Source organism: Budorcas taxicolor, chromosome 6 (assembly GCF_023091745.1).
Source record: "Budorcas taxicolor isolate Tak-1 chromosome 6, Takin1.1, whole genome shotgun sequence".
In the NCBI taxonomy this organism is placed as follows: domain Eukaryota; kingdom Metazoa; phylum Chordata; class Mammalia; order Artiodactyla; family Bovidae; genus Budorcas; species Budorcas taxicolor.
The window spans coordinates 37,215,060-37,239,290 of record NC_068915.1 but is presented as its reverse complement, the minus strand read 5'-3'; the positions used below and the strand labels follow the sequence as shown (position 1 = coordinate 37,239,290).

At 40.3% G+C, this 24,231-nt stretch overlaps 1 protein-coding gene across 1 annotated transcript in view; it reads left to right on the top strand.

Moving 5' to 3' along the window:
- PKD2 (polycystin 2, transient receptor potential cation channel) overlaps window positions 1-24,231 on the top strand; it is a 64,072-nt gene that overhangs the window by 34,995 nt on the left and 4,846 nt on the right. The window contains exons 3-12 of the mRNA XM_052642064.1: window positions 1,127-1,260; window positions 2,933-3,183; window positions 7,053-7,277; window positions 10,175-10,403; window positions 12,761-12,928; window positions 15,430-15,611; window positions 16,752-16,872; window positions 20,276-20,374; window positions 23,347-23,468; window positions 23,722-23,839. Of these exons, the coding sequence (XP_052498024.1) occupies window positions 1,127-1,260; window positions 2,933-3,183; window positions 7,053-7,277; window positions 10,175-10,403; window positions 12,761-12,928; window positions 15,430-15,611; window positions 16,752-16,872; window positions 20,276-20,374; window positions 23,347-23,468; window positions 23,722-23,839 (1,649 nt within the window). The remainder of the gene's footprint in view (window positions 1-1,126; window positions 1,261-2,932; window positions 3,184-7,052; window positions 7,278-10,174; window positions 10,404-12,760; window positions 12,929-15,429; window positions 15,612-16,751; window positions 16,873-20,275; window positions 20,375-23,346; window positions 23,469-23,721; window positions 23,840-24,231) is intronic.

The window sequence follows — 24,231 nt, the reverse complement described above, 5'->3', positions numbered from 1 at the left end:
ATTGGATAAATTTTAGTAATTTTTTTTTAAGTACCAAAACCTCCCATGAAGTAACTCATTATCTCCATCCTATAGAAGAGGAAACTGAGGCTTAGAAAGTTTAAGCTATTTGTACAGGTTACAAGCAACTTGTATAGGTCACAGACCTGATTTGTACAGATCAAATTCAAATCCTAATAATCTCCTGTGACCTACTCAGACTATGATCTCCCCACCTTTCTCCAAGACCATTCAGAATGGGCTGGTAAGATTGGTAAGTCTGCGTGGCAGAGCTGTGGCTTGAGTTTAGAGTGTGCCATACAAGATCTGGTGGGTGGGTGGGAGGCAGATGTGTCTGTGTTAGTCAGCATCCCAGAAGGAAAGAGATGGGAGATGCAAGTGGTAATTAAAGAAAGTTTAGTAGAGGGGCTGTTTACAGAGGTGTGGCAAGATTACAAGAGTCAGCAAGGGGACATGAGGTGCTGGGAAGGATTCCCACTTGCAGGCCTGAAGGGACAGGAGAGGGAGTGGCATGGCGTGAGGCCAGTGTGACCGGAGAAGAGATGCCCCCAGCAGCTGTGGCCACAGTTAGAGGGTCCTGCCAAACTGCATCCAGGTAGTGAGGGAGAGAGCAGAGGGGGAAACCCGACTCCTGGGCCCCCAGATCCCCTGTCCTGCCTCCTGTTGACTGAATGCAGGGGAACCCAGTGGCGCAGTCTGTAGGGGTCAGCTGTGAGGCACAGAGAAGAATGGAGAATTGATCTGAGAATAAAGTGAGAATGGCCTACCCATCCTATTGTGGAGAGAGTGAGCAGCAACCCACAGCAGGAGGATGAGAAGCTCCAGGTGACCTCTGCTGGGGGCATCAGACTCACTGGTGTGGAGAGTGTTCTGGGAGGTGGTGGAAGTGAAGTTGAAGGGCACATTGGAAGTCCCAAGCATCAAGATCAGAGACACCTGATCTTAATCTGATATTCAGTAGTAAGCCAATTCTGTTTCACGTAAGCAAGCCAGAGAACTGGGGAGGAACCCTGGAAGAATGATGAAGGGAAGGAAGGCAGGATGGCTATCTGTGTGTCCACTGGGATGGTGTGAGCGAGTGTGCTGGGTCCTTGGCACAGTTCATTTGGCTTGTTCTGTCTTCCAGTGACCTATGGGATGATGAGCTCCAGTGTGTACTACTACACCCGGATCATGTCACAACTCTTCCTGGACACCCCAGTGTCCAAAATGGAGAAAACTAACTTTAAAACTCTTTCTTCAATGGAAGACTTCTGGAAGGTATTTGCAAATGACCTCTTTATCATTGAAAATTGTTCATTTGACTTCATAAATTCAATTCAGTGGTGTCTACAAATCCCGCTATGCACTTAACACTGGGTGAGATGCTATAAGTTATGGTGAGTTGTTAGCACTTCTGTTGAGAACCTTGCATGTACCTTGTCTCATACCTTACCTTGTTTAACCCCCATTGTAACCTAATAAGGTAAGCACAAAAATCATGTCCCAGATTGTAAATGAAGAAACTAACATACAGAGTGCTTACATGTGTCTAAGAAGTAAGAAGAATGGACTTCTCTCTAGTGTGACAGAGACTTCCTCACCCTAGGTTGTCATTCATTCAGTCATTCATGATGCAGTAAATACCTGTTGCGTATCTCCTAGGATATAAGGCCCATGAGGGCAGAATTTATTGTTTTGTCTTCTTTTACTTCTGTTCTTGTCTCTTTCGTTGATGGTGGCATGTACTCCAGAACAGGGATTCATGTGCCTAGTACAAGGCAGGCACATTCTTTCAAAGATCTCTAATGTAAAATTCAACCCAGCCCCTCCTCAAATTGTCACAAATTCCAACGTTAACATTAAAGGATAAGCAATAAGCGATATCATAGGAAAAATATTAAACTGATCTCGAAGGTATATACAGAATCTAAGAATATGGGAAGGGAATTTGGAGAGAAAATGCTTGTTTCCTCCTGGGGAAATACTTTCTAACATTCTTCTTAAACTCTGGCGTCACAGCTGTTGATTTTAGAGATAGAGGAAATAGATCACAAGAACCAGAGTACACTAAATAATGCTTAAAAATTCTTGGAATCAAAAACCACATATGTAAGTCTTCCCCATTTCAAGAAAGCAAAGCATTCCCTCTCAGTTGACCATCTGATAAAGATAAGACACTGAGAAACAACTCAGTGTGACAAATGTGAGTTTGTCATCCCTAGAGACCAACTAAGATGTCTCACATATACACAGTTCTGTGATGATGAATGCCAAACTCTAAAAACAGAGAGGAGTAAGAAGGGGTGGGGGGCTAGAGAGTTCACAATATGACAGAAAATTCCAGACAATTTAAAGGTCTGCCAGATAGCAGACTGGTAATCAAGGCGATAGTCTTTTATCTCTGCAATGATAATGAACCATGATTACTATGTGGGATGCTGTTTTAATAAGGGAAAGTGAAATTGATCATGGTTATAGATTCATGCAAATGGCACCACCACCCCCCACCCCCACCCCCTGCCTTTAGAACTAGGGTAAAAATCCAAGTTACTATTTATGAAGTGCCCACTCTGTGCCAGGTATAGCAACCACACAAAAGATAGATATTATAGGGACTTTCCTGGTAGTCCAGTGGTTGAGACTCCACACTTCCACTGCAGAGTGTGCAAGTCCGATCCCTGGTTGAGGAACTAAGATCCCACATGCCACATGATGTGGCCAAAAAATAAAATAAAAAGATAGGTATTACAGATGTTCAAGTCCTTGCAGCTAGCAATTAAATGGTGGAGCACGATTGGAGCCAGATCCAGTTCCTCTGACAGCAAAACCCACCCTTGTCACTCTGCCCTGTTCACAGAGTTGTCAAACTGTAGGTAACACAAGCATTCCAGGAAGAGACAAGGCAGCCTCTGAGCTTGGAGCTTTTCAAAAATGTTGCCTTTGCTTTCAGTTCACAGAAGGCGCCTTGTTGGATGGGCTCTACTGGAAGACGCAGCCCAGCAACAGAACAGAAGCCGACAACCGAAGCTTCATCTACTATGAGAACCTCCTGTTAGGGGTACCACGTATACGGCAGCTCAGAGTCAGAAATGGATCCTGTTCCATCCCCCTGGACTTGAGAGATGAGATTAAAGAGTGCTATGATGTCTACTCCGTCAGCAGTGAAGACCGGGCTCCATTTGGTCCTAGAAATGGAACTGCGTAAGTGTCTGTGGCTTGTGGACCTGGGCCCTGGCTTCTCACGGACATTCATTCCATCATTTTCTGACCCTTCACCAAGGAGAATATGCCCTTAAGGCTTATATTTAAGGCTGTGGCCAAACTTTGGCTTCTCAAGTTTTCTCTACTTTTTACATGCGTCAGCTTCCACATATATATTTTTCAAAAGGCATAATTATTGACCACATCCCCACAGGCAGAAGGCTACCTGGGCCTTCAGAGGTTTCTTTGAAGATGCCTGGATCCTGTGTTTATAGATCCAGGGCCATGGTTCACTAGGTTGTTACTAGGAAGTTCTTTTGACACAGAAATTCTTTTTTATTAGCTGTTAGAAATAAATTTGTGTTCAGAGTACAATTATTTAAAGTGTATAATAAGTTTTTGAGGCAGTTTTTCTGTCTGGTTTAAAACCTGTTCTCAAATGTGTGTTTATGATTTTGAGTACATATCTACATTGTGTGTATTTGCAGGGATTTTTTAGTGTTCTTTGATAACCATATTTAAAACATCTTGTGTATCGAGGAAGGGCAGTCATTATTTGTAGAATTATTATAAAAAGTGAGAAGAGCTCTCAGGCTGTCCCAAGGTGGATCTCTTGGGTCATGGGCCCTGGGTAAGTCACTATGGTTAGAATTTTCTTCTAAGCTTTATTAAACTCTTTCAGTTTATCTAGATCCCTTTGTTGGGAACTAAGACACCAGACTCCATATTAGTTGACACACTTGAGGGCAAACACCTTTTCAGTAACCGGGTTCCTTGTCTGTCATCCAGTGCACACCCTCTTTAATGCCCCGGCCTGTAAGAAACAAACTTACTACACATCAGATTTAGAGTAAAGGGACTGAATCCTCAAAACACAATTTTTCCAGGTTGTGAAAAACGATTTTATTCTCTAATGCTCCATTTTCTAGTTCCCGCGAAGTATAAGAAAGAAAGAAAGTGAGGTCGCTCAGTCATGTCCGACTCTTAGCGACCCCATGGACTGCAGCCTACCAGGCTCCTCCGTCCATGGGATTCTGCAGGCAAGAATACTGGAGTGGGTTGCCTTTTCCTTCTCCAAAATACGTGTTTAAACTGTGGTTCCACTTTATAGATGGAAAGATGGAGGCTCACTTACTCAAAGTGTTTCTGCTAGTAAATGGAACCATGCTAGGATTTAACCAGTTTGACTCCAAAGCCCATGTTTCTTCTGTGATACCACATTGCTTCTTCCATATTAATTATGTTACTCTGGTGCCTGCTTGTTGCCCTAAGCTTCCTGTCAGAATTCAAGCTTCTTAATGGCAGGGACTCTGTTTTGTTCAACCAGTATATTTCCAAAGCTTTGCACAGTACCTAGAACATCCAAAATGTTCAGTAAATACCTGTTGGATACACAATGAATTAGTAATTTTCCATGCAGGGGGGCTATGAAAGTGTCCTTCCTGCATGTATTTCTAGACCATCCCTGGTCCTGCCAGAATCTGAGTTATTCCCATTTCGCCTTCCCTTCATCACCATACTTCTTGAAAGAAGAGTCTTCACTGCTTCTTCCTTTGCGTTACCATTGATTCACACCTTAATGCTTAAGCCTTTGCCTTTAACATCTCTCTTGGAAGCTACTAGTGGGTTTGTTCTGTTTGTTGATCCACTGATCCATTACCAGCCTAATCCTCATCAACCCCTCTGCAGGATACGGTCTTGTTGGTTGCTTGTTCTTTTGACTTTGGTGAGTGATAGTGAAATTGAGTTTCTCTTAATTCTACAACCCCCTTCCTCTCTCTTATTTCCAGGTTCTATATTCAGATCTCTATCTTTTCTTTCTTTATACTCTCTCCTTTGGTATTCAGATGGCTCCCATTCTCATCTCTGTTTGATGATTCATTGTTTCTTCAACAAATATACTGAGTGTTAACATGTGCCAGGCGTGTTCCTAGTGAATTCTCCCTTTTCTAGAAATGCCCTTGGTGCTGGCTGAAGTGAAGAAGCAATGTTCTATCACTGCTAACATTCGAGTGATAGAAGATGAGTCTGCATGCTACATGTAGCTCCCATCATTGAAAATGCCCCAAACTGAACTCATCACTTTCTTGTTGGATCTGAACTCCCTCCTGTACATGGCACCACCATCTTTGAATTGCCCGAAAAAGACTCAAGTCATTTTTCAGAGGTCTCCTCTCACTTGCCCCAACTTCCAAATCAGTGCCAGGTTCTGTTGACAGTCGTTGCTGAGGCCCTGTGTCAGTTCTTCCTTTTCCTTTCCACCTCACTGCTCTAGTTCAGGCCTCGTCGTCTCTTGGTTCTCGTAGGGACAGCTGGCTCAGCTGTGTTGGGGTCTGCGGGACCACCCCCAGGTTCACCAAGTTGCTCAAAGAGCTCCCTGGATTCAGCATATATTCACAGCTAAGGTTTATTGCAATGAAAGGATATATGCAAAAGCAGAGAGAGGGACAGGCACATGGGACAGAGTCTGGAGGAAACCAGGTGCAGTTTGCAAAGGTCCTCTCCCAGCGGAGTTGCGCGGGACATGCTTCCTTCCTCCAGTAACACACTGTGACAACTCATAGGAAGTGTTGCTCATCAGAGACTTGGTGCCTGCCCTATTTTACTGGGTGCTGGTCACATAGGCAGGCTCTGCCTGGCACATCCTCAAATCCCAGACTCCCAGAAGCAAAGCAGGCATGCAGCATGAGCCACCTTGTTTTCACAGAAGCCTAGGTACCTCAAGCCACTGTTTCTGGTCAGAGAAAGTGTTTCATCAGTGTAGGGAGCTATTTACCACCTAAATTCCATGTACCAGCTGAGGACCAACCTTGCAAGCAGGGCTTTTTAAGAAACGGTGGTCTAAGACCCACTATGTTGACTCTTTTCTGCCCACAAATTCTCTGTTCCTCACCACTTCAGGCTTGTCTGCAGCCACCAGAGTAACCCTGTTCTATGCCTCCCAGAAACCTCTTCAGTGACCCTGTGAGGCCTGCCCCTCACTACCTGACCACAGTCTTATCTTTCAGCCCTCTCTTCTTCATCGTATGGGAGCCAAACCAAACTACTGGCAGACACCTTGTACTTCCTTGGCTCTGCCAGTCTCAGGCTTAAAAATACCATCCCCATCTCCCTGTGTAAGTCTGAATCCTGCTTACCTTCCACAACCTATGTTCAACATATTTTCTTCCCAAATCCTTCTCTGATTCACATTTCTCTTCATCACTGAAACTTCAAAGAAGACTAGCTTCCCTCAGATTGGTCCAAGCAATCTCTCTATGCTTCTTCTTTGGTTCTTATTATCTGCTACCTTGTATTTTCATGGTTTAATTACACCTTATAAATTTGGGAGAGAAAGGATCTTGGTTCATCTTTCTGTCCTCGTTAATGCCAAATCATCATGTGCTTCCCAAGAGCCTCTGTAAATGTCTGTGGATTAAATTCCCGATGCTCTGTGGAGTCTCAACTTAGTTTGGTTGCTGCCAGTGGCACCTGATGAATTTGTACCCGTTTGGGCTGGAATTTTTGGGAGGCCTCAAGTCATCTAGTCCCAAAGTTACCCTGGGAAGGCAACCATATCAGCTGAGGACTAATAGAATAGACCTCTGAATACAGACAGTTCTGGGGTAGATTTCTGACTTTACTGTAAAAAGATCTGAGACAGAACTGAACCTCACTAAGCCTCAGGGCCCTTATTCCTAGCAGGGGGATAATAGCTATTTGAGAATTATGTAAGAAAATGCAAAGCTCCGTGGAAAGCACATTACCCAGCTTGATGAGACTTGCATTTATTTTTATCAATACCTATTCTGTCTTACCAGGAACCAGTTGTCTCTGTAATTGCTTCAAGTGTTCCATTGATTTTACCTGTTTGTTTGTTTTTTAATTAGTTGGATCTACACAAGTGAAAAAGACTTGAATGGGAGTAGCCACTGGGGAATGATTGCAACTTATAGTGGAGCTGGTTATTACCTGGATTTGTCAAGAACGAGAGAGGAAACAGCCGCTCAGGTTGCTAACCTCAAGAAAAATGTCTGGCTGGACCGAGGAACCAGGGCAATTTTTATTGACTTTTCAGTGTACAACGCCAATGTTAACCTATTCTGCGTGATCAGGTGTGTATGAAGGGCACTCATTCCTTCCGCTTCTGTGTATTTGTAAATACATCCTAGTCTGGATTTTAAGCCAGAAAACCATTGCCTGCAGTTGTCTGCATGAGAGTGTCAAGGATCAAAAATGATAACAAGGAGGGATGAAAACCAAAAACTTATTGGGATGGGGCCATTTAGGGGAAAGGAGTTAGGTTCCCTGAATATTGCAAGTTAGGAAGAACCTTAAGTCAGATCCAGGTTCATCCCAAAGCTGGAACTTTCTCAGTTATAAAGCACTGTGTTTTGCTGGCATTTATCCTTTCCCATTATGAAGATACTCTGTTACCAAGGAGCCCTGGCATCAAATCTTGTCTCACTTTCCTGAGCTTCCCAGTCTCATACGATGCCCCTGCTACCAGAACACAAGCACAGTAGTCAGGGGCTATGCCTGGGTTGAGCAGGGTACCTAGGTATCTGCTCACACTTAAAAAGATTTACCGAAGATACATAAAGTTCCTTCTACCGATTCTGTGACGTCACCATCATGACCACTCTGCTGATAGTGAGGAAACTAACAAAAGATCTCACTGGCTTGTCTGGGCCTCTCATTCATCCATTCATTCAACAAACCTTCATTAGACACTTCGTATATGCCAGGCACTGTTCAAGTCTTTTGGCATGCATCAGTGAACAGAATAAATTTCCCTGTCCTTGTAGAGCTTGCATTCAATCAGGAGGAGATAATAAATGATAAACAATAAACAAAAGAAACAAATAGCATGTTAGAGGGTAGTGTGCTGTCAAAAAGCAGAACTCTGGAGATTCAGCAGCCACCCACTTTAATCCTCCTTGTGAACACTGTGGCAACATCCAGACGCTGCCAACATGAATTTCTTGCACATACATTTGTGTTGCCTGTGTTGTGTGCTCGATCGCTCAGTCATTGTCAACTCTTGCGACCCCCACCAGGCTCCTCTGTCCTTGGAATTTTCCAGGCAAGAATACTGGAGCAGGTTGCCACTTCCTACTTCAGGGGATCTTCCCAACCCAGAGATCGACCTCCATCTCTTGAGTCTCCTGCCTTGGGAGGCAGATTCTTTACCACTGTGCCATCTGGGAAGCCCTGCACATATGTTTACCCACCAAATAATAAGGATAAATTGTTGTAGTAGCTTTATTTTTGAGACTGAACTCAAACTCTACATTATATAGCCAAGTGGATTTTCCCAGTCTTTATATCTAACTTTATTCACATTAAATTGCATTGTGATTTACATTAAATCAAGTAATAGATATTACTAGAAATGAATGAAAATTTGCTGCAGTTATTATTGAACATCTGATTCTGATGAGAACAGAAAGAGGATAAACACAAGCAAGCAACTCTGATTGACATTTAAGGAAGTAACATATATATAGAAGGTATCAATGAATATGTCTCACTTCCTCACCATAGTTCACGAGTGAATATTGTCAAGGCAGTTGCTTCATTCTTCTGCATTGTTGCCTCAGTATCTGGAGGGGTTGACCATGCAGAACCAGAACGGGCAGAGAGAGATGACTCAGCACACAGAGGCCGCTTCCTGCCCTTGCGAGTTTACACTGAGGCTGTCACAAGGCTCTTCGTTTCAGTATTGCTCTCTGGTTTGTGGTTCTCACTTCTACTCTCTAGCACATCAAATAGGAAGGAAACAGAATACTGATACTATGAAGGAAGGAAAACGTTTCACGCTTTGACCAATTCTAATTTGCTGTAGACCCTGCGTCTACTTGAGTGTTGCTCATGCTTGAGCCTTAGATACTCAGGTTCTAGAGGTCCTGTCCTGTCAATCCTGTAATGGGAGAGATAGTTATGCCTAATAGTTGACTGGAGGTCTTTTTAAAAGTCTTAAAGTCAAGGGTCTAGAGAGTCTATTTCTAGTGTGAAGGGAAATTATACCATTAAGTGAATCATTTAACCTTCTCACTGTGACACCTGTAAAGGTGAATTTGGCAAGAAGCATCTTCATTTCAATTATGATAAAGCACTAGAGACAGTGCCTTCAGTGTGAATGTAAAAACACATGTTACTGTTTCAGACAATCAGACATTTACTAAGCACCAATTCACTATAAGGTTCTAGGAAGTTCCAATAACAGAAAGGCTTTCCTAAGCAAATATTCAATGTTGATTCACCAAATGCATGAATGAGAAACTCGTTCCGTATCTTTATCTGTATACAAAACAGACATCCTACTTCTCAGCTGGGCCATAGGTGTTTTGAAAGATGACACAAACTTCTTATGTTCTTCATTGCCTAGTTGAATGACTTACATTTGATGTAAGTCTGAGAAAGGCTTGTTTGATTAATTTCTGTATTTGGAAAACAATTATACAGCATTCTGAGTAGTATGACTACCAGAAAAGTAAATGGGAGACTGAGGAGAAATAATCTCTTTGGTCTGGGAGGATTTGGGAAGACAAAATTTGTTCTTCTTATGACACACAATTCTACAAGGAGGGGGTTACTGGCTGCGATAAGAACATTTTGTCACTTGTTTGGAGTGACTTGTGGTGGTCATCCCAAACTAGGATGACTAGGGCTTCCCAGGTGATGCTAGTGATAATGATCCCACCTGCCTATGCAGGAGCTATAAGAGTTGCAGGTTTGATCCCTGGGTTGGGAAGATCCCTTGGAGTAGGAAATGGCAACCCACACCAGTATTCTTGCCTGGAAAATCCCATGGACAAAGGAGCCTGGCGGGCTACAGTCCATGGCGTTGCAAAGAGACACGATTGAGCACACACGCACAATTGGGGTGACTTGTGGTTGCAGTTTTATTACCTTCTAGTGCAGGGACAGAGTAGATGATGTTCTTCCCTGACTGCATCCATGTGGTGTTATTGATGTTATTGTTTTAATTGTTCTTATTACAATGCAGGTTACTGATCGAATTCCCAGCAACAGGAGGTGTGATCCCATCTTGGCAATTTCAGCCTGTAAAGCTGATCCGCTATGTTACAACTTTTGATTTCTTCCTGGCAGCCTGTGAGATTATCTTTTGTTTCTTTATCCTTTACTATGTGGTGGAAGAGATATTGGAAATTCGCATTCACAAGCTACACTATTTCAGGAGTTTCTGGAATTGTCTGGATGTTGTGATCATCGTGGTAGGTTGGAGAACAACACCAAATCTCCTCTCTGTTATAGAAGCGTGTTAGAGTCTCTGCTGTCCTCACTGTTGTGGGTCTTTATCTTCCTGAAGGAGAATCTAAAGTTCTCCTCTGTGATAACAGCTTCAGTGTTCCTAATTGTCTCATTTTGCATGAGTAACCCTTCTGCATATGAAGTGGAGAGGCATTTACAATAGGCTGTTGTTTGGCCACACTAATAAGAAGAATAGCTTAGTAATTCATATTTGGCTTTGGCATGCCATACGAGATGTGGGAGAGATTACAATGTTTTGTTTATTCTGTTTTGGTAGTGGTATAATAGGTACATTTGCAAAATCCTACACATCATAGAATTTTAAATATTTGGATAAAAATAAATACAAACAGAATTCTAACACTTTCTTATCATGTGCATAGGAGTTTTAATATTTTCTTTCTTGTTGATATCATGAAAGTTGAGGCTAGTTTTTTGGCTCAGCAGCCACAGAATTTTGCAAGTATTTTCTTGGAAACTTGCTTCCCTATGCTGTTGTTATCTTTTTTAACTCTTAGTGCTGACAAGACCACAGTTCAGACAGTGTGCTTTTATAAGTACAGGAAACAGTTACTAGAACCCTGCTTCTCCTTTGAAACCTTTTCTGACCCTGTAGAAATAGGGCATGCTTTCTGTGAAGCTTATATCAAAAAAAGAAAATTCTTTGGTAGAAAGAGATGAGAATCTCAAAACTCGGAGTCACATAATGACCCAAACTCTCATAAATTCTCTTTCTTCTCTTTTCTCTCTCATTCTCTATTTTGAAGGAGGAGTCTCAAGGAAATTCAGTGTCTTTCTATGATATGACATTGATGGGCTTCCCTGGTGACTCAGCTAATAAAGAATCCGCCTGCGTTGCAGGAGACCTAGGTTCGATCCCTGGGTTGGGAAGATCCCCTGGAGAAGGGAACGGCTACCCACTCCAGTATTCTGGCCTGGAGAATTCCATGGACTGTATAGTCCATGGGGTTGCAAAGAGTCGGACACGACTAAGTGACTTTCACTTCACTTTATTTCCATATTTTTATAAACATTTGCCCTGGGCAGAGCTAAAACAAAGGGTACCTAGTGAGAGTTGGTAAAAGTTATTTTTAGATTCAGTCAGTCAGCCATTTTCTTTCAGCTAAGTCTATACAGAAAACACTTATCAATATATTCCAAAAAGCTCAAAGGAAATATTCCTACCACCAGTGCAAAAAATACTAGGTTAAGACTGGGACTCCTTTACAGAGAAGAAAAGGAAGGTGGTGAGGTGTTCTTTTTCATCTGTGGTTGGCAGTCAGTCAGGTCTTGACTCTGATAATCACCAACACAGCCATCCCAGCAAGGGCTGATGAAGTGGTCTGTGACCACGAGAAAGAAAGAGAATGAACAGCAAAGGTCACGGCACTTGCCACAGCCCAGCTGCCAAGGATTCACAATCTGCATGTGGGCCAGACATTTCTGGTTGACCCTTAGCACTTTCCACACATACACGTTCACCCAGTGGTGATGGATGCAAGTAGGGCCCAGTATTACCCTCAAACCTGGTTTGATAGCCCAGAACCAAAGCAGATATGAAGAGTTGTACGGTCATGAGTTAAAGGACAGAAACAAGCAAGGGGGACCTCTGGGCTACGTCTTCCCACTGCAAGCCTTCTCAAACCCTCTGTGCCCATCATTCCACCGTCTAAGACCAAGCTCCTTCTTTTTTCTCACGAGCACTCCTTTTAATACGTCTCGATTCACCCTTCACCTGTGTTGTGTGATGTCAGCTTCTTTGAAGGTTTTGGTACTATTTGTCTTTGTGTGTTTATTTGCTCTTGAACCAGAGTAGAAGTTTCTCGAAGACGAGGTTTGTACTTCTTACTTCCATTTGTTCCTCTTGATCCCTACCACAGTGCTATATGTGCAGATATCTATGTATTTGTTGAATAAAGGAAAGGATAGATGGCTAGAGAGTGAGGAAATAGCCCCACAAATGAAAACAGAGAGTGAGATGAGGCCTGAGAAAGCAGGTGGCAGAAAAAACAGAAGGCATTCCTGTGTGATTTGTTTTGTAATAAAGTGACATCTTGGGTGTGTGCACACACACGTGCTCTCACTGAATTCTGTTTCTAATTAGGGAAGTGCAAGCAGTGTATTGTTTCACTTTTTATGGCAGTGCTTAACACTTTCTCTCTGGGTGTGTGAGTGACTTTTATGAATGCCATTGGGTGAATAGAGTGGTGAGCCCTAGAACTAATACACTGGTGAAGGAAAATAAACTAGTCATTTTAAGGTGAGCTATAGATTTCTAGAACACTGTGATAAAATCTTTATTTAATCTTTTGTTTTCCAGCTGTCAGTGGTCGCTATAGGAATTAACATATACAGAACATCAAATGTGGAAGTTCTGCTACAGTTTCTAGAAGATCAAAATACTTTCCCCAACTTTGAGAATCTGGCATACTGGCAAACACAGTTCAACAACATAGCTGCTGTCATAGTGTTTTTTGTCTGGATTAAGGTAATTTATAAATTTCACATTCAGATTTTTAATATTTTTTCTTCTTTTTGGTAGTGTGAGTCACAGAACGTGTTGAAGGACCTGAATTTGCTTCTGTGGCGAAATTGAAGTAGCCAAAGCTGCTCCGTGTATTATGACTGAAACAAATGAGCAGGACTCTCGTGATCTTTTATCTCACTGTTGAATGGGGCTCCTGGTTGCTTGCACTCTTGCAAGAACTATCTTTGTAGGTTTTGTTTAATAAGTGCATTAAGAGCCCCTTTCAGTGTGTCTGCTGGCCTAGGGCCCCTGGCTATACGGAGACAGAGACAGGTTCGAATTTTACCTGATGTGGGGTGACCAGGTGAAGGAAAAGGAACTAAGAAGGGGGAAGGGTGGGGAAATGGAAGGGAGAGAGACTGCATTGGAAATGTTCTCTGGAAACATTGCCTCCTTTCCAGGTGGAGGTCTTAGGGAAGCTTTACCTAGAATTGAAATTGGACAGACACCTCCTCCAAGTAGTGCCTTCAGGACTCATTTCCTTCTTCTCCTAAAGCATCACGTGCATTTCCTTGTATGTGAAAGCGTGAGTCATGTCATATACAATAAGCCTCAATTCTGGAGATGCAGGAAATTTTAGTTCTTAGACAGCTGTCAGACTGTCACCAGTTAAGTTTTGTGATTGTGCCATCCAGATAGTAACTGCTGTTAGTCACAAGTGACTAGATTTTAATTTAAATTTTAAAGTTGTATTGAAGAGCACCTTATAGAAAGGACTTTCCAACAGTTACTTGTTTTTCAGAATGATATTCATAGCTGGAAGGCCTGAGATTTATCAGGGGGTTTAGACCTTGTCCTGAGTCTCTCATTCCATTTTTTCATTTACATATTTGTTCAAGAGAAACCATCACTAACATACCAAGCCATTATCACAAACTGTAATAATAATCACAATTTCGTAGAAATAGTGCTGGGAGCTATATTAAGTAATGTTTCAACAACCATCAAAAATGTCTTATTATGGCCAGAAACAGTTTATAAGAGGTCTTTAAGTAAAATGCTAGATATTTGCTTTCAGTATGTGCCTCAGGCTGAGTGTTTAATTTAGTGCTTCACCTGTGAATATTTTACTCCCAAGACCATGGGAACCATTAAGTTCTTTAAGGCAGGGATCAGAACTCTGCTTCTGATGGATCTCTCCACGTCCTTCCACGAGGGCTCCTAGCTAGAACTGTGTGGGATTCATGCCCTCTGGGCTGGAGCTGCCCAGTTGGGGCTGCATCCTCAATGCCTTGTCTACAGAAATGCACAATGTGGCTGTGCAGTCAGAGCCTGGTACAGATCCTTACTCTGTACCCTGGCCAATGCCTGGCACACAGTTGATGCCCAGTAAATAACAGTTGATAATATTCAATAAGTATTTTCTGGAGTTTTTTTAACTAGTGTTTTTTTTAGCTTAACTCTTTTTGTTTTTGTTGGACTATAGTTAATTTACAGTGTGTTAGTTTCAAGTGTGTAGCAAAATGATTCAATTATATATATATATATTCAGATTCTTTGCCATTATTCCTAGGGAAGGGAACAGCTACCCACTCCAGTATTCTGGCCTGGAGAATTCCATGGACAGAGGAGCCTTGCAGGCTGCAGTCCATGAGGTTGCAAAGAGTCAGACACAACTGAGCAACTTCCACTTTTCCATTATAGGTCATTGCAAAATATTGAGTATTGCTCTCTGTGCCTTACCTAGCTAGTTTTCATTTGTGGGTTTTTTCTCTTTTAGTCTTTCTAGGGGAGAAATATCAGTGATCATTTTAATTATAATTAAACTTGTTTTCTCTGTGTTTTATCCAACATGTGAAATATAAGTGACATGAGGGCAGGGGCTTTGCTCTGTTCACTGGTGTATTCCCAGCTCCAAGAACAATGTCTGGTATATGGTATTCCCTCAACAAATACTTCGTGAATGGGATAATATAAGTTGCTGGATTTGGAAAAAAAAAAAAACATATTTTTTGTCTCTCTCTTTTTTTGCTGTAAAATATACGTGGAAAGTTTACCATTTAAACTACTTGTAAGTGTATAATTCAGTGGTATTAAGTATCTTCACAGTGTTGTGAACCATCACCACCCTGCATTTCCAGAACTTTTTCATCATCCGCACCGCAACCTTTTTATCCGTTCAACACTAACTCCCCATTTCCCTGTATCCACTCAACACTAACTATTTCTCACTTTCTGCAGCTCCTGGGAACCTCTATTCTCCTTTTTTGTCTCTATGAATTTCCCTACTCTAGGCACCTCGTATCAGTAGAATCATGTTTTTGTGTCTGGCTTATTTCACTTAGCACAGTGTTTTCAAAGTTCACTCATGTTGTAGCATGCATCAAAATTTCATTCCTTTTTAGGGCCGAATAAATATCCATTGTGTGTACATACCACATTCATCTGTGGTATATTTTGTGGTGCTGGGTAATGCGGTATATTACCCATTCATCTGTGTATATTTTCCCTCTCTTGTGCAGCTCTTCAAATTTATCAGCTTTAACAGGACCATGAGTCAGCTCTCTACAACCATGTCTCGATGTGCCAAAGACCTCTTTGGCTTTGCAATGATGTTCTTCATTATTTTCTTAGCATATGCTCAGTTGGCATACCTTGTCTTCGGCACTCAAGTTGATGACTTCAGTACTTTCCAAGAGTGTATGTAAGTATATATGAAATTAAGAAGACAAACTTAATCAGAGAAAACACTGCCTTCTCAAGGGTAAAGAAACCATCATGGGGGCTGGGTAACTACCAAATATTTAAAAGTAGTGGTTTAAAATGAGAATTAATTCTCTTTCCAAAAACATTAACCCACCAATGCAATTGTGACAATAATTTCTGAAATGCTAATGTTTAAAATAGAGCCTAAAAGTACCATAGTAAGATATAGAATAATAGTTATCATAAACCAGCTCTGTCCCAAAGAATGAGGTCTACTCAGCACCAAATGCAGATGGTAGCATTTAAGACACAATTTGCCTCTATTTTTATACCTATCAAATATTGTTGCCATACATTTAAACTTCAGCTTATTTTCTAAGGAAAAAAAAGCTATTTCTAATATTCGAGGAGAAGCACAAACCAATACAGGAATTTTCAGGTTTTTTCCCAAAATTCATAAATACAATGTTAGAAACAGGTAAAGTAGCCACTATCAGACTTCCATGGCCCGTAGAAAGAAGTTAGGAAAGATGATGGCCATGGTAATAGAAGTTAATAGGGCTTTGTGTACAAGAATGCCTAAATAATGTTACTGTTTCGTGAAAGTTGGGAATGGAAACAGTTTTACCGATTAAGACCCAGCATCTGGCAACACACAGCAGTTCTTGACCCCACTTTAAGTGCATTGAGAATATTGGATCTTCAAACACATACAATTTTGGCTATCCTTCAAAAATCTTTTTTTCTTAAGACATTTTAAATTCATATGCAGGGTGACCATTGTGAAGATTTAGAGTTATCATCTTTTACCCAGATTATGTATTAAATTCTTATAGTCAATTGCTTTATAAGTCATCTAATAATAATTACTGTTTTCTTTTTAATGAAATGAAGATAACATATTTTGCATGAAAGCATATTATTTTTATTCTAGAAAGCTTTTAATTGCTCATATAAGTAGCAAGAGTTTTCCCAAGGGGTTGACAATTTTCTGTTGTTTGGCAGTTTTCTACGTTGATTTTTACAAAAGGTCCAAAAGTATGAAATTATCTTTTGAGCAATGTTATGTCAAAAGAATGCTGGACACTCTTTGTGTTTGTATTGTGGTGTTGTGTTTTGTTTTGTTTTGTTTTTATAGCTTCACTCAATTCCGTATCATTTTGGGTGATATCAACTTCGCAGAGATTGAGGAAGCTAATCGAGTTTTGGGACCAATTTATTTCACTACATTTGTGTTCTTTATGTTCTTCATTCTTTTGGTATGTACACTTTGGTTTATAGTGTGGTGATTGAAACTTCATAAATCACCATCATAAATCATCTTTTCTTTTCTCTCACACTTTATTCTCTATCAGTTTTTTAAAGACCTGGGAAGTATAGAAAAAAGTAGATATTAGAAAACATGTTTTGTTTTATTTCTCATTCATTCACAGTTTTAAGTCTTCACCAAATATCTTTTCCATGATCTTTCATCTATGTATATGTACTCAATTAAAAAAAAAAGTAAATCAAGTGCAGATTTATAGTTACCTAAGATAGTGCTTTGCCTAAGAAGTAGAATTTGCTTACACGCTTTTTTTTTTAACACAAATGTCAGCACTTTCATGATCGCTTGCTTGCATGACTTTTCATTTCTCTCCTTCTTCTTTTCTTTTTTAAAAATAGAAAATGACAGAGCAAGCCAGATGCAGGGTACCAGGAGTGACCTTTGAGTAAATTGTTGTTTGTCGAGGTCAAGATAGGTTGTTTTAACTTATTCATATTTCATATATCTAGAGACTGCATGCAAAGAATATTGCAAATTTTAATTTAAAACTAAATCTCACAATGAATGGAAGTTGTTTTAAATTTTATTTTCAAAAATATTCCTCTTATTCTCTTCGTTTGGTACAAATTCAGGTTTTTAGCATTTTGGTCTTGAATTAAGTTTTTTTGAAAGGCATTTTGTTCTTTATCTTAGCATTTATACATTTATTTGTCCACTCCAGTAAGTATTAAGTTAGCTTAACCTGGTCTGTGGGTATTTTTCATTTTAAACACTATCACTTAAGACTTTCCTTACATTAACTATATCTTAAGAAAAAATAATGTTTCCATTTTTAGTTGATTTTGTAAAGATCCTTTGTATACAGTTCATTAATTCAGTTGTAGGAGCTCCAGAGTTGGTCCAGGTATTTAGTGGTCAAGTATATGGTGTTTACTGATTGAGAATTAGATGTATTTTAATTGGACTGAAAGAATCAGGAATAGCATTTATATCTTGCTGTCTATATGTATCATGATTAGTTTTAAACTTAAGCTTCTTAAAAGTTTCTGTTTCCTGTCATATATTAAAGAAAAAAATAGAAGAGTAACCCTTTGTCACTCTGTTATATTAGTAATATTTTGAATTCTGAAGCATCTGAATCCCAGAGTCTCTACTAAGAGAACAGAAATCAGGAATTGAGAGTTCTGCAGCAGACCCTTTAGTTGACTTCAGGCCGCTAAGTTTTCTCTGTACATCAGTCTGCCAGAGAGAGACGTGATCATAGCAATTGGAAATGCTCAAACGCAGACATATTTGAATGTTGGCTTCTAACAGGCAGTGCCTCCTAAATTGTTCAGTCATTTTATCAGATCAATGCCTGGAACATGAAAAGCTCTTAGTTTTTGTCTTTATACTGAAATATTTATTTGTACTACTTCACAAAAAGGAATTGTTCTCCCTGTACCCTCCAGAGAGAGGGGAGGCTACTATCAATACAAATCTTTTTTTTTTTTTTTTTCCTTGTAAATGGCAAGCCAAGGGCAGGGCTGGCCACCGTTCTGAGATGATTGCCAAGTGTTAATCTATTGCCCCCACCTAAGAAACCACAGTGGTATGAACTGGCTTGGCTTAGCCAGGAGCAAAAGCCCCTCCATCAACAGGGAAAGACCTCCTATTCAAAGTCCACCCCTCAGTCAAGAGACACAAAATGGAGAGGCCATGAACTTCCTCTCCCCACACCCTCAAGAACCATTCTAGCCACTTTCCATTTTTTGAATCTCTTCAGAAGAAGAGATTTCACTATAATCCATTTCCACTGACATTTGCAGGCATTAGTTATTGATCATTTGGAAAAGAGACATAAAGAATTAGATGCCTGTGTGGGGAGAACGAAGCTGGGTTAGTCCACTGACTGCAGGTGTCTGCCCTTATTATTGAACATGAAGCCACAAACTTCTGTGTGTTTTATATTCTGCTCTCATTTCTGATACAGAATCCTAAATGATATTCCTCCTTAATTCATAGAGATTTAGTAGCTTATTAAAATAATGGAGCTCTGATTTGTTTATTCATCAGTCATCAATAAATATTTATGGAGCCACCACATTTCAGGCTATATACTGGGTACTGGGGATGCAAGCTCTTGCCTGGAAAATCCCATGGACGGAGGAGCCTGGTGGGCTGCAGTCCATGGGGTCGCGAAGAGTTGGACACGACTGAGCAACTTCACGTTCACTTTTCACTTTCAGGCATTGGAGAAGGAAATGGCAACCCACTCCAGTCTTCTTACCTGGAGAATCCCAGGGATGGCGGAGCCTGGTGGGCTGCCATCTCTGGGTCGCACAGAGTCGGACACGACTGAAACGACTTAGCAGTAGCAGGGGATGCAAGTAGTAAGGAAAATAGATACCAACCCTCCTCTCATGACGATTCTGTGGACTTGTATGAAAAACAGACATAATACACAACTGTGTAGTCACAAACCGTAGTTACATGCTAAAAAGGAAAACCAAAGGAAGAACATGTTAAAGAAGGACCTTATCAATTAGGTGTGATACTTTGAGAAAATCCACTGGAAACAGGCATTGGAAATGCAAATCATAGTGAGAGAGGGAAAAGTCAGGAAAATGGACTAACCACTACTGAATGATAATAGTAGCTATAAATAATGTAGCACCTGCCATCTGTTAATTCTGTCCTAAGTCCTTTACATAGATGAACTCATTAATCCTTACCACAGATCTGTAGTGGAGATACTACTATTTCTCCCATTTTATAAATGCAAAAACAAATAAATTTTAGAATGAAGAATAGAAGAATGAATATAGTGTGGCAGTGCCAAGGTAGAAACCCAAGTTCTCTTGACTTCAAGGTCTATGTCTTTCCGCTGAGCTTTTCTTGACTATCTTTTCTGCTAGGCCTACCATGTTTCTATTTGCGGAGGTCTTTTTAACTACTTAAAATATGTTCTGTGAACCTCAACTATTATAACGGTATTTGAAATAAGCATAGATTCCACTTGTCTGGCTTGACTACTGAAATTTGAGAACCTATTTAGAGTTCTATACCTCTAATAACTTATGGCAAGTGAAAAATGTACAGAACATAGATAAGCAAAAGTAATAAAATACCCCCACCATTCCTAGGTAAATACGTTAATATTTTGTTGTATTTCATTCTTGTCTCTTTGGAAAATATTGCATTTGTAAGTAAGACTATATATTGCATTTTTATTTGCCATAACAAAGGAAAAACTAATTTTCCCAAAGAATTTGGTAGCAAAACTATTAATTGATGACTTCATGAAACAGATTGTTTTTTAAAAGAAGGTCAAATGTGTCAAATTTTAGATTGATATTTACAAAATATATTTAGGTTTCTTCTTTAATCTCTAAATTTCTTTGATGTACAAACAGAATATGTTTTTGGCCATCATCAATGATACTTACTCTGAAGTTAAATCTGATTTGGCCCAGCAGAAAGCTGAGATGGAACTCTCGGATCTTATCAGAAAGGTATGACAAGCCCTAATTCTCAGAATCATTTTATTTTCTACGTGAAATAAACGTTGTTTCAGCCAGATTGCCAGATCAACATGATCCACTGACTCCATTTAAAATAAAGAATAGGTTGCTATGTTCCAGGAATAAGTTAAATGTTCTCTACGTTAGAGATAGAGATAGACACACTGCTATCTTGGATTTAAATTCTGGGAATCCTTTAATGCCCTAGAATTGAATTCTCAATAATCTCTTGCCTCTTAAGAGCTCAGCTGCTGGGTTCATCCTCTTTATTTATTTTGACACCTTCTCTAGTCAGCTCTCACTTTTAGATTCAGAGTTCAGAATAAACGGGAAGAGAAGATTATATAAAGACATTTTCCCTTCTTCTATCTTAATTTTGATTTTTTTAAAAAGCAAAGAAGTTTTAGAGGCAAATATTTTGTTGTTCACACTTTACCCTTGACCTTCCAGGGAAGTTTTAAAAGTCAAAGGAAGAAGTCCTTGGATCAAGTCCACAGCCTAAGGTCCTGAGAACTTTCACTTGCGCACCTTCTCAGGAAGTGTTTAATTGTTAAATGGAAGGGCAGGACAGGAAAGCTGGGCAACTTTGTTCTTCTCCATGTGACTTCTTTACTTGATTTAAAGTGTAAAACTTCAGCAACAACAAATAACTACATCTGAGGTACACAGCTTGTTGCCAGTCATCATTCTGTGGGATACAGTGGTTCCTTGACCATAATATTTTTTTGTTTGGTTCAAACCACAGGACAATGTTGTCTGTGAATCATGTTGAAACAGAGAACTTCCGCTTTGTAAAACAAAGACCCCTGGACAAGACCTAACATTTGTGTTATCCTGAATTTTACATAACAGTTGGTTATATTCCAGCAAATCCCCAGGGTAATTACAAGCAGTCTTTACTTTGCTCTTTGGGTCTGATGTGCACAGTTTCAGTGATTTCAGTTAAATAACACCAGCCTTTCAACACAGTTCAAATTTCAGTTACTGCAGTATACTGACTGAGTATTAGTATACAGTACAAACTTCACTTTCAGTTATCACAGTATAGTTCAGTTATCATAGCATATTAACTGTGAGTAATAGCAGGAAGGACAAACTTCACTACCAGCTCTGTAAGTCATCACACAAATAACAAATGTGCATCATCATCAGTGACTCATAATGTCACTTGTCTCAGAGTCAAGGGTTGGTCCCTGAGCGTCTGCTATTCAGCTTATGCACAAAATTTATAGTCATATTGCCTCCTTATCTCCCAGTGATAAACCCATGTGACATTTTATAAATATGCATAATTAAAGGAGAGAATACGCCAGCAAAGAAGAAAGTATAGCAAAGAAACAAAGAATGATAACACTGGAAGTGAAATTGAAAACAAACAATGGATTTTTAGAAGAAATACATAGCTGGCCATGGGAATGTTGACATTGCTACCTCTCAAGAGCTTGAGAGCAGCCAGATGGTACTAGTGAAGGCATGTTTATCAACATAAATGAGGAAAGAGATTGTGACAAATAGGATGAAGATGTCTTTATGCTGGCAACTAATTTCACATTAAAGGGGCTCCAGTACTCTTGCCTGGAAAATCCCATGGACGGAGGAGCCTGGTAGGCTGCAGTCCCTGGGGTCGCAAAGAGTCGGACACGACTGAGCGACTTCACTTTCACTTTTCACTTTCATGCATTGGAGAAGGACATGGCAACCCATTCCAGTGTTCTTGCCTGGAGAATCCCAGGGACGGGGGAGCCTGGTGGGCTGCCGTCTATGGGGTCACACAGAGTCAGACACAACTAAAGCGACTTAGCAGCAGCAGAGATATTTCACAACTTCGGAAGGGCAAGGGATAAAATGTTGGAAGCTGATCCAGGTTAAGAAAGGATAATAACTCATCAAGACGTAGAAAAGATGCTCACTTAATAGTGTATGTTATACAGTAACAAGAAGAAGGCAATTATTGTTTGGGGTACTCTGAATAAGTTTCTTACAAAGAAATAAAACTTCAGTTTTCAGTGTTTCTACTGTTTAAAATGTCAGTGTACTAAAATAATCATTTTACTCTTTTTAAAATCTCCCCATAGATTTGTAGCCTACACCGAGGGAGTTTTTAATGTTTTAACAAAAGTTTCAAAGGTCACAGAACAGTCATACTTTTTCCCATTGATTAATTAACATTGCTTCGCACAGTCGCACTGTCTTTTGTACAGCCCCGTGCTGCCATATATAGTAAGGACTGCAGTGTATAGTGAAAAATCCTCATCTCCTTGTCACTGAAGTGTTTTTTACACTCATGACTTAGGAAAGGAAATTATCAACTGTAAGATAATATAGAAAATAATTAATCTATGACTCAGGTTTCTTCGTTTTCTCAAGAAATATTGCACATTCCTACATACTCTGAGGCAGACAGCTGTGGAATGTACTGACTTTTGTTCTGTACACTAAACTTCAATATAAACCAAAAGATCCCTAGTTCTTCTTCATTTACTGAAAGACCTGACTCTTCCCACATGCTGCTGCTGCTAAGTCGCTTCAGTCATGTCCAACTCTGTGCGACCCCATAGACAGCAGCCTACCAGGTTCCCCCATCCCTGGGATTCTCCAGGCAAGAACACTGGAGTGGGTTGCCATTTCCATCTCCAATGCATGAAAGTGAAAAGTGAAAGTGAAGTCACTCAGTCGTGTCCGACTCTTGGCGACCCCATGGACTACAGCCTACCAGGCTCCTCCATCCATGGGATTTTCCAGGCAAGAGTACTGGAGTGGGGTGCCATTGCCTTCTCCCTTCCCACATGAGCTTCATGGAAAATTCAGGATGCATCTGTCATTTATCCAACCTCCACCTGTTTTGTGGTCCATTTATGTCAGATACTGTTCTGGTCACCGTGTTTACAGTAGTTACCACTGTAATCGAAAGGCAGAACAAATGAAAAAGGAGGATAAACTAAAACAGTCTTTCTTTCTGGCAGGGTTACCATAAAGCCTTGATCAAACTAAAACTGAAGAAAAATACTGTGGATGACATTTCAGAGAGTCTGCGGCAAGGGGGAGGCAAGTTAAACTTTGATGAACTTCGGCAAGATCTCAAAGGGTAAGAATCTCAGTTTGCCAGTGCTGGGAAAGTCCTTATGTAAAGATAAATCCTTAGTGCCAAGTCTCCTTCTAGCCCAAGTGCTCATAGAGACACGTTTGTTTCAGAGGTGGGTGTCTTTCTGGAATGTATTCTAAGAGGAGGACGGCCCTGACTCAGCAGTTTCTCCTTTCCTCCTGCATGTCAGTGTGTCTGTGTTTGGGATGGATCGTGTACACGGATGAGTTCATCTGTAACCTCTCACTAATTTCAGGAAAGGCCATACTGATGCAGAGATTGAGGCAATATTCACAAAATATGACCAGGATGGAGACCAGGAACTGACTGAACATGAGCACCAGCAGATGCGAGACGACTTGGAGAAAGAGAGGGTGGGTCTGGTTTAGGAGAACATGATTGGTTCAGCACCTGCAATATTTCAAACAGCTTATTAAGTAGTGGGTTGTTGGGAGCATATGTGTGTCTCTCTCTCTTTCCCTCTATCTTTCTCTCTCTCTTTCTCTCTCTCTCTCCATTGATGTAGTAGTACCCTGCCTACTCCGAAAAGGATATATAACACCATAATATATTGAAATGCATTAAGTTAGCATAAATGTAGAAAAAAAGAGTGAAGTGGAACAAAACAAAAGGCAAACCTGAATGAAACTAAAAAATGCACTTCACAAAAAAATAAACTTTTTTAATTTTTAATTTATTTTTAATTGGATGATAATTACTTTTTAATGTTGGTTTCTGCTGTACAGAAACATGAATCAGCCATAAG